Source organism: Zeus faber (genome assembly GCF_960531495.2).
Source record: "Zeus faber genome assembly, chromosome: 9".
NCBI lineage: Eukaryota > Metazoa > Chordata > Actinopteri > Zeiformes > Zeidae > Zeus > Zeus faber.
Genome location: NC_137197.1, coordinates 27,594,622 through 27,605,295, shown reverse-complemented (window position 1 = coordinate 27,605,295; position 10,674 = coordinate 27,594,622). Strand labels below are relative to the sequence as shown.

At 49.7% G+C, this 10,674-nt stretch overlaps 1 protein-coding gene across 2 annotated transcripts in view; it reads left to right on the top strand.

Moving 5' to 3' along the window:
* Positions 1–4,852: 4,852 nt before the first annotated feature.
* Positions 4,853–10,674, top strand: part of epha4l (eph receptor A4, like) — a 50,718-nt gene continuing 44,896 nt past the window's right edge. For both annotated transcript variants that reach the window (XM_080006359.1, XM_080006358.1), the window contains exons 1-3: positions 4,853–4,997; positions 6,427–6,494; positions 8,235–8,898. In XM_080006359.1, the coding sequence (XP_079862485.1) occupies positions 4,898–4,997; positions 6,427–6,494; positions 8,235–8,898 (832 nt within the window). In that variant the 5' untranslated portion in view covers positions 4,853–4,897. The remainder of the gene's footprint in view (positions 4,998–6,426; positions 6,495–8,234; positions 8,899–10,674) is intronic.

Here is a 10,674-nt window from a genome sequence, read left to right as displayed (position 1 = left end):
CCAACGGATGCTGGTGTCATTGAGGTGTTTTGTGTGGCAGTTGAGGAAATTCCAGGAAAGGAAATCAGCATTCGTTTTGGATGCTTGGGTGGTTTTTTCCTCAATCAATTTGATCCAAAACACAGTCACTAACATACAGTACCATATCTACTGTTGGAGGTGTACTCATCAAATGTCAAATGCATAAACTTACACACTTACAAACTTCTCGTTCCGTCCACGCCTCCCCTCAGTCCATGCCAAGTGGGCAGAGGACATTAATGAAACACGTAATATTCAGGTCATCAAAGAGGAGTTGTGAGATGTGCCACCAAATCATTCTGTCACTTTGGACAGCTCAGTCAAGTGTGAGCTGTGCGTCATAGCGAGGAAAAGCGGCTGGATCTTTGGACTTTTCTCTACTCTTTGGCTTCAGAACCTGAGCTTTCACCTCGCAAACACAGTTAAAAGTGGTTCTCAAAAAATGTTCTCCCGTGCAATCAAATTTTCTCATGGTTTTTAGAGACCCTCCACACCCAAACTAAGTCCTCTCTGCCTCCTCTCTAGTTCTCCATCTCAGGGGGGAGTCGCTGTGAAGCGCATGACACCACGCCATTAAAGTGCCCCGGAGGGACCTTAAATCAGCGCTTACTCTCTCTAACGGCTGCCAAATATCTTTTTTGTGTGTGCAATATTTTACATAAAGCTTGAAAAGCTGCCTGGAGTTTGGGCTGATTTGTGGTCTGCGGGAGGGGAGGGGGGTTGGTTGGGGGGCGGGGGTTGGCAGTTTAAAAGCGTTGAGTGAATGTGCTGCCGCAGACGTCTCAACACATCCCGACGCAGCAACTTAATCTGCAGTCCGGAAGAGTGCTTACAGGATCGTTACCTTGGCTCCCTAATAACCCCCCCCCCCCCCCCCCCCCCCCCAAAAAAAACAAAAAAACACTGCAACAATTCACTTTGAGGAGTAGGTTTTTTTTAGTTGGTATAAAAAGTTGAGTTATGACTATAGTATAAATGTTGGTACTTTTCAGCCCAATTTAAAAAAGGCACATTGACTTGTTAAATGGTACATTTCAGCGGCAGACCAAAGAAGTTTTATTCGATTTTTTTTTAATTTTTCTTGAAGTTTGATTTCTGCAGGTTCCCCTACTGTTTCATTTCTTTTCACGGTGGGGGTCTCTGTCTTGCGGTGGAGTCAGGATCCCCAAACCGCCAGGACAACAACCCCTCAAACTACACCACGGCGGGGGTGGCCCGGTTTGAAAAATAGAAAGATAAGTAATTCTGCGGTGATAGAAAGGGGATGGCTGCTTGGTTGGATTTCTCTCCCTCCCTCCCTCCCTCCCTCCCTCCCTCCCAACCCCATCATATAATGCAGAGAGAGCTTTTCACCTGCTGGGGCTGGAACCTTTCGACCCGTGGCGATGCTTATCGACTGGCACGATCCCATCAGGGGGTAGATAGGTGGTAGGCACCGAGTACAAACAGGTGTAGTAAGACCCCGCCGAGAGGGCACGGGACACGGGATGAGGACGACGGGGCCGAATGGGGGTGGGGAGGTTGGGAGGAGTACCGGAGGCCTTTTTTTTTTTTTCCTTCAGCTGAAGTTACGCACAAACAAAGAGAACAAACACTGGTGACAAACACGGTAGGGGAACAAACAATGGAGCTCGTCCAGTTTGTCCGGTATGTCTGCGGATACCAAAACCTCTCCAGTGAAAGAGATTAGAGCTGGGCAGTGATCGAAAACACGTCCCGCCGCGTTCCTTCTTCCAGTTTTAGTAGAATGTATCTGTTTGTTTGTTTGTGTGTGTGTGTGTGCGTGCGTGCGTGTGTGTGTGTGTGTGTGCGTATGTGATATTTCCAGCCCAGTGCATATTATCTCGGGTCTCTGACACTCTGTCGGCCGGTTCTAAGCCTCTCCCCTGCTGCTCCTTTCATCTGCTCATCCCTTTCTCCTGCCTCCTCCTCCCTCCTCCGACTCCCACACGCTCTGACCTCCGGGGACAGTCCCACTGACAGCTTGCCCAAGGAACACTGCGTGAGGCCCGGGATGGGGTGGGGTGGGGAAGGGTTCAGAGGCAGTGGGCAGAGCCCCGGAGCTGCAGGAGGGCGGGGCGGGGCGGCGTAAGGTCCAAACTCTGTCGGATGGATAGGGGGCTTTGGGGTGGGAGGTGTGGGGGGGTCACGCCGGAACAATGACCAACTGTACCCTCAGGTGGTGCTGGGGGGGATTTAGAAGTTGCCTTTATTTGCATAGTCAGCAATTAAAACAAATTTGCGGCACCACCTGAGGAAACGAGGGAACGGAGGGAATAAGTGTCTCTGTGTGCGTGTGTACGATGTGTGTGTGCACTTGTGTATTTGTGAGATTGTGTGTGTGTGTGTGTGTGTGTGTGTGTGTGTGTGTGTGTGTGTGCGTGCGTGCGTGCGTGCGTGCATGCGTGTGTGTGTGTGTGTGCGTGCGTGCGTGCGCGTGCGTGCGTGTGTGTGTGTGTGTGTGTGTGTGTGCGAGCGTAAAAAAACAAAAACTTCTAAACTACGGGAAGTTAGCGCGTGATTGACACACAATGCAGATGTGTGGGCAGACGGTTGCCTATCCGAAGAAAACACTGAGGGGGATGATTTTTTGGTTGGTGGTGGGGTGGGGCACACATCTCCACAAAAACAACCCCAACAGCAACCTTTTTTTAACTGTGGGATAAAGGAAGTGATCCAAGTGTCATCAATCAAAAGCAGGGTGGCACGAATGTAGGAGGACAGAAGACAGATCCCCCACCACCACCAACATCGCCCTTTATCACCCAACCCTAAACAAAAAGTCCGCGCCACCTTAATGACGGCCCACTAAGCCAAACTTTTGCTGTCGTTAGTGGGAAACCATCAAAAGTGCTTCCCTCAAATCCCCCTCCGGTTTTCATCTGAGGATGGGTGTGTGGGACGATCAATGTGTGTGTGTGTGTGTGTGAGTGTGTGGAGTGGGGGGGTGGGGGGCGTCTTGCCTCTTTATATATGTATGCACACACATAGACATAAAGCTGACTTCGGTTTGGATTGGAAAAAAACCCAATAATAAAACATTTCGGCGATAGAGACAGAAAAACCGTGGACGGTACCTTTGTGTTGAGCCCGGGAGACAAAAGCAGGTCTGTGTTGGAATGAGATCATCCAAAGGAAAAAGAAAGAAAAAGAGGGGAAAAAAAAAAAAGACGTCGCCTTGTACGGGCAGGATCGGAATACGATCTCGCCAAGTCACACAACTCATGGATCCAGCCCCCCCCCCCCAAAAAAAAGAGAAAGCCCTGGGAACTGGAGCTCTGGCGTTGAGCGCAGGGGGGTGGCGAGCTGCGTTGTGTGCATTACGTTGTCGACAGGGGATGCGGCGGAACCGTGGAGAAGGCACCTGCTACGGCAGTTTTGACATATTTTACAGTCTTCGTCTTGCCTCCACGCGTCAGCCCGAGCTCTTGCATCATGTCAGGACTCCTTCTGCTCCTGACCAAATAAAGAGCTCCATTAGCGTGGTTGGAGATCTATAACTGAAGGCCCTTACCTCCCCCTTGCTCTCCCTGCAACCGCCTTCCATTTGGGCTCGGGTCATCCGGGAGCGCCGGAAAAATACCTGCGTAGGAGGGTACGAAGGGGTTGGAGCACTCAAAAAAAAAAAAAAAAAAAAGTGAACACAGCTGGACTTTGTCGAATGAGGATATACTGGCTTTTTGTTGCCATGGCATCCTTTTCCAGGCATCGCCTATACCAAATACATCGTTCTACCCCCATGCTCCCAGTAAAGCCCGGGTAATGTCAGAATAATAGCGAGTGACAATAATCCAATAGAGCCAGGGCGTTGCTGAAACTAAATGGGCACTGTCAATTTCGCATAGTGCAATGCCATGTCATGTTTAAAGGGTCACGCTCGTCCCGTGTTCCACAATCCAATTTTCTAGCCGGAACAGCCGCTAGGTGGCGACCTTGCTCCGGTGCGCCTCACCTTGGACAGCGCTGCGCTCCACTGGAGCCGGACGAGAGAGCGAGAGAGAGAGAGAGAGAGAGAGAGAGAGAGAGAGAGAGAGAGCGAGAGAGAGAGAGAGAGAGAGAGAGAGAGCACAAAAATGCTTTGAAAGAAAACGTGTGGCGTTGCTCATTTTGTTGTTAAATAGGCACACTTTACAAAGGCCAAATCTGGGCAGACTTTACTGTAACAGGCTACATCGGAATCAGAGGCAGAACCAGCATCTTTTGTTTTTATTTTCATTGGTAATACGCGCATTTTCATATACAAGGAATGTCTTGGTCATAGTTGGTGCATTTAAAAAAACACATGTACCAAATGTGCAAAATGTGCTCTACGCATCAGATAAAGGTCGATTAGAAAAAGGGCTACGGTGGGGCTTTGTGTGTCAGTAAGGATGCGAGGCATAAATACGAGTATTTCGGATGGATAACGATAAATGAATGATGAACAACATGTACAACAATATGGACGCCCGTCAGTCACTGATGCTACCCTAAAAAAAGTTAACTCTTTAAATGACTTCATAAGTGCATTGCCTTTGCACCCATTTGTTCCAGGCAACGTTTGGAAGCTCCTACTGTGGGGAGACGCAGAACAAAAACAACCGCGGAGCCAAACGTCGCCTCACTAGCGCGGGCCCCGGATCAGCGTCCGCTCGTAATTGGTGGGTTGTTGTGGGGCAGTTAATGGTTGGATGCCACCCTCTCCTTCCCCCTCCAGTCCAGTGCGTCTCCTCGGAGCCCCGCCCCCCCCCCCCCCCCCCCCCAGTCAGTGTGCGTGTGTGCCGTGCGCTCCGCTGTGCGCGTCCCCGCCGCTGCGCTCCGGACCCCGCTCCAGAAGCATATTCCGCTGGGAGAGAGAAGGGCGCAGGACCTGGGAGAGAGGAGCAGCGACTGGGAAATGGCACTCATGGCAGGGATTTTGTTCACGGCGACCTCTTTCTTCCTGCTCGGGATCTCCACGTTTGTCTCCGCGGCTCGGATTTACCCCCCGAACGAAGGTAAGGTTCATTCGAAGAGGCGTTATTGTTGGAATGAAAAAGTTTTTTTCTTTCTCTCTACCCCCCCCCCCTGACTTCATCTGCTCGGTGCCGGGTCCCACTTGCTCCCCCGGACGCGGGCAACAAAAAACTCCCCACACGGTCGCCCCTTGTTTTACGCAGGGACTTTCCGTGCGTCAAAACCGGCCGCGGGTTCCCAAAATTGCGCATCGGCTCAGCTGCGGGTCTCCGCTCGGAGCGTCTCCCCGAGAAGCGGTCAGCCCCGCACGGAATAAAGGAGTTGCTCCGGACCCCAGGTGTCCAAATGCCTCGATTCGAAAAAATGCTGCTTTGTGTTTGGACTTTTATTTTCCATTTGAGGGGAGACGGTAGTCCACTTTGGAAGAGGATAAATGTGTGGAGATCCGTGTGGCATTAGACACGGCGACACGGGCTGTTACGGGTTCAGGGCGAAGCGCGACAACGAGATTTCACCAATTTATTTGAAAAGCAGATGTCTTCGTTGAACTGCACGGTGTCTTTTCCGTTCCATTCCCATTTCGGCCGTTGGTGTATTAATACAATTGAGAGTGCGAACATACCCCATGTAGCCTCGAAGTAAACACCAATACGGCCCCTAGACGCGACCGAATAAAACACACAAATATAACATGTATACAAATGTCATATACACATATTCATATCGACCATTCTGTCGCACCGTGTTCCGTTTGTGCGGCAACGATTATTGCGCCAGTCGCGGAGTTGAAAGTCGGCTGTGGAACAATCGTTTTGTTGCTCGTTTGAAGCAAGTTCAATAAGACATCTTACCAGATGATCCCAGATAGGATTTGACAGTTGTCCCATATGCTATTATAAATGTACTTATACTTATCAATAAATGCGTAATATTGGAAATCCCCCTTTAATAGCCCGCAGAAATGTCATTTGGTGAAAATAAAATCTCTGTTGTGCGCATCCAATCACACCTGACCCCCATAATAACAATAACAGTAATAATTACAGTAATAATTATTTAGTAGGCTAAATAGGCTATATCTAATATTTAGTAGGCTAGAATTCATAGCAATTCAAAGCAGACTATCAACAACAAGTTGAACGGTGTTGGGTCCGATTGGTCCAGTTGGAGTCTCTATATTTTCTCGGTTCCTGTTCTTGTTGAAAATATAAACACAATTATTAAATTCAAATTATTCAGATGTATTGACTAAAAATAAAGAAAGATTTTCCCACTTTTGGTTTTATTTGGCTGTGTGCACCCTGCTCACTTTCTCCTCCACTGTGTGTGTGTGTGTGTGTGTGTGTGTGTGTGTGTGTGTGTGTGTGTGTGTGTGTGTGTGTGTGTGTGTGTGTGCGTGTGCGTGTGCGCGCTCGCTCGCGCGTGCCTGCGTGTGTATGTGTGTGCGTGCGTGCGTGTGTGTTTTTGCAGTCACCTTGCTGGACTCCAGATCCGTACAGGGGGAGTTAGGCTGGGTCGCCAACCCCACGGAAGGAGGGGTAAGTACAAACTCAAAAACAAAAAAGTGTCCCCCGTTGGGTGAAAAATGGGGAGATAATGTCCTCTATAGGCATACCAGCTATGACCCCCACCCCCTCCACCACCACCACCTCCACCACCACCACCACCCCTCCGTGCTCAGATGCGGGCCCGATGCTGCTGCTGCGGGCGTCGGGTTTCCTGAATAGACTGGCGGCTTGAATCGGCCTTTGTGGAGAAACTTTATATCGCTTTCCCATTTAGTGGAGGGGGAGAAGAGAGAGAGAGCTTGGCAGCGGAGAAAGGGCCTCCTCCAATGGAGAATGGAGGGATGAATGAAGGGAAAGGGCAGCGGGTTTCGGACTGAATGCGTGGGCCCTGGGTCTAATTGGGATATCTCTAGTGGAGCTGATAAGGCTGTTGTAGAGGGTGGTTTGGTTGGAGGCCCCCAGAACGCTGTGCGCACACCGGCCCAGTCTCCCTTTTCGCACAACGCTGGGGTCTACCAATTGGGAATATTGTGTGCATAAGCTTTTTTATTGAATTATTTTTATTGTTTCACGTAGGCCTATGCTTCATCTGTCGTATTTAATATTGATAAGCAACAAATAGCCCTGCGGGAAAATGGTTTTACGCGCAGACACACACTGGCTGCTTTCCGGAGACGGTTTATTCCATGAACTTGGTATATTCTGTTCCACCCCCTCTTGCCATTTGATGAGGGCTGAGTGATTGACAGGGTCCTGGCAGCATCCTCGCGGTTGCATTCAGCCTCTCATTACGACCAATTGCCCCCATTCTCCTCTCCTTCCTCGCTATCCGGGGGAAGGTGCGAGGCCTTATCTCACCGCTGCTTGATTTCCACAATAAAAGAAGGGGGACGGGGGATTGACACGTCCTGGAATCAGCTTGTTTGGCGTTATCTTCCCCATTCCATGCAGGGAATATAGCTTTCATCCCGACTGTTTCGTAATAATAATAATTTAAAAAGTGTCAAAAATAAATGCGTTTACGCTGTTTCCAAAAAAATGACCCCCAACCAGCCAAGGTCTCCATGTCTGCTTTATTTGATTTATTTATTTTTGCCTGCATGTGAAGCCAGCATGGGCACACCGGAAATCATTAGTATTGATAAGGGGTTATTTCGTCTCTATCTATGTAACCCACTGTAATAACTCATAGGTCCAGTGATAGCTCTCCCAGTGCCGTGCATGTGTTAAAGCTGGATGGGGGTGGGGGGGTGTGTATTTAAACAGATTATCCTTTAAGGCGTGAGAAAACTAATTATCAATGTTATTTCCCACAGATGTAGAGAAGTCATGAATATTAATGTCTTTATGATGCTATATTAGGCACCAACATGTCTATTAGTGCTTTTCATGAAATATGCAGCATGTCAAGCCATTTTACTCAATTTATTGCTCATGCCCTTTTTTTTTTTTTTTACATGATTTGTTTTGATCTTAGCATGTATTTGCTCAATGCTGTAGACCCATTGTACTCGCTTAATGTCGCTTAAGCTTAATGTGATCTCATCTAACATATAGCCCACGATGTGGTTGAGATAACGCTAATCTTTACATTCATTTTCATAAACAAAAATGGCCAGAACATATTTCACAGCTGCCACCGTGATAACTATTCCTAAATAGGCAGAGCTGGGTGGCAGCGGGTCAGAGGGTTCTTACACGTTGGGTCAAATGAAGAAACTAAAAAAAACATGACTGCATTTCCCCCCCCCCCCCCTCTCTCTACTACAGTGGGAGGAAGTGAGCATTATGGATGAAAAGAACATTCCCATACGGACGTACCAAGTGTGCAACGTCATGGAGCCCAACCAGAACAACTGGCTGCGCACCGACTGGATCCCCCGCGGCGGCGCCCAGCGCGTCTACATCGAGATCAAGTTCACCCTGCGGGACTGCAACAGCCTGCCGGGGGTCATGGGCACCTGCAAAGAAACCTTCAACCTCTACTACTACGAGTCCAACAACGACAAAGAGCGATACATCCGCGAGAACCAGTTCGGCAAGATCGACACGGTGGCGGCGGACGAGAGCTTCACGCAGGTGGACATCGGCGATCGCATCATGAAGCTCAACACGGAGGTGCGGGGCGTGGGCGCCCTGACCCGGAAGGGCTTCTACCTGGCTTTCCAGGACGTGGGCGCCTGCATCGCGTTGGTGTCCGTCCGGGTCTTCTACAAGAAGTGCCCGCTGGCTGTGCGCAACCTGGCCCAGTTTCCCGACACCATCACCGGAGCCGACACCTCCTCGCTGGTGGAAGTTCGCGGCTCGTGCGTGGATAACTCTGAGGAGAAGGAGGTTCCCAAAATGTACTGCGGGGCCGACGGAGAGTGGCTGGTGCCCATTGGGAATTGCCTGTGCAACCCGGGATTTGAGGAGCGCAATGCGGAATGCCAAGGTAGAGAAAAGATACAGTATTTGTGTTCCCCCCGCTACTATATATTTCCTTTACTCTTTGCTTTCCTATTACATGTATACATTAGCCATAAGTATACAGTAGCCATGCTCTTTGCCTCTCTTGCTCATTCTCTCTCCCACCTCCCTTTATTCCTCGCCTCTCACTCCACAGCACATTTTCTAACCGCCCTCCCACTGTCTGCGTTGCTCTTCCTGATATCTAGCTGTGTGATGGGGATGATGATGATGACGATGATGATGATGATGATGATGATGATGATGATGATGATGATGATGTCGGTGATAGCGATGACTGCAAATGGAGTAATTAAGCCCGTCCCCTGGGGGGTGTTGTGCAACAGGGTGGATCCGGAGAGGGAGAGCTCAAAGTGGCTAGCGCTGTCTATGTGTCTCTCACTCCCCGCCCCCAACCACCGCTTTCACTTGTTCCCAACGGGCCCAGAAGCAGGGAAGGAGAGAGGTAGACAGGGAGGGTGAGGGAGAGAGAGAGAGAGAGAGAGAGAGAGAGAGAGAGAGAGTTTATCATTCCGGACAGGTATGAGAGAAGTGAAAATACACGATTGCGACATGGGGCTGAAATCGTGCCATTTGGCAAGGGGGGGAAAAGCTTATTGTGGCTATTTATTCAAAGTGTTCATGGCGTAATCCTATAGGGTGCTATTTGATGAGGTTTTTAGGTCAATGGAGGCTGCCTGCTGCCTGCTTTCTGAAAGGAAGGCTGCGATATAACCGTCGGAATGGCTTCGGGAGATGCACCAGCATCGCTCATCGAAACGTCGGAGACAGCAGCGTGCCACGTTTTCCAGTTTGTTGATGGGTGATTTCCAACAAAATGTGAGCCAGCACGCATGTTTCACATGGTTTCATTTACAAACATGTGCATTGTGGAACGCGTGATCTTCGGCAGTGTATCGGTGGCAGTTTTAACAGCATTAAGCAGCTGCGGTGTGGATAAGTTGGTGTGCCAAGCCCAAGTGAGGTCCATCAGCTCGCCAGACAAGCGGATGGCTGGTTCTGCCAGGCGGGCTTACAGTATTTGCACCGTCCGGACTCACAAAGAAACGGTCCACTCCAGCATAGGGTCAGAGGTTTTTTGGCGTGGGCGGCTAACTAGGGGGACGGATTGTTCCACCTCTTTTAATTTATGGGGGGAGCCTCGATCTCAAAGGACTAATTGCATGACAAACAGGTCCGGTGATTTAAGGGTACTGCAGGCTGTTTGGAGCTAGGGGGCGGGGGACGCAAAGGTGCAAGTGGTCACAGATGGTTGTGTATGTGTGTGTGTGTGTGTGAGTGTGTGTGTGTGTGTGTGTGTGTGTGTGTGTGTGTGTATGTGTGTGCGTGTGTGTGTGAGGGAAAGGGGTAGCGTTTCGGAGGTAAGGACTTCCTTGGAATGCTGCCCATCTCCCCTGTCACTGGGGTATAGATGGCCTGGGCCAGGTTTCTATCCCTGGGGTCGGCTTCAAAGAGCCAGAGAGAGATGGACGGATGAAGAGAAAGAGACCGGAGGGTTGTTGTTAGCCGAGCATTTCCTCTGAAAAAAGTATTTCGAGAGCAAAAGTATACAACCGGGACCTCTCGGCTTTCATGTCAAAATGAGAACACGGGCATTTGTCGGAATGTGTTCCCCCGCAAATGAAAAACTCACGTTGTCTTGGAAAAAAAACAACCGTTCGTATACACGGTAAAGAACCTGGAATCCTTTTATATTACTGACTAATGCAGTCTCACAGCAGCCGCCCGGCAATAGGCGAGT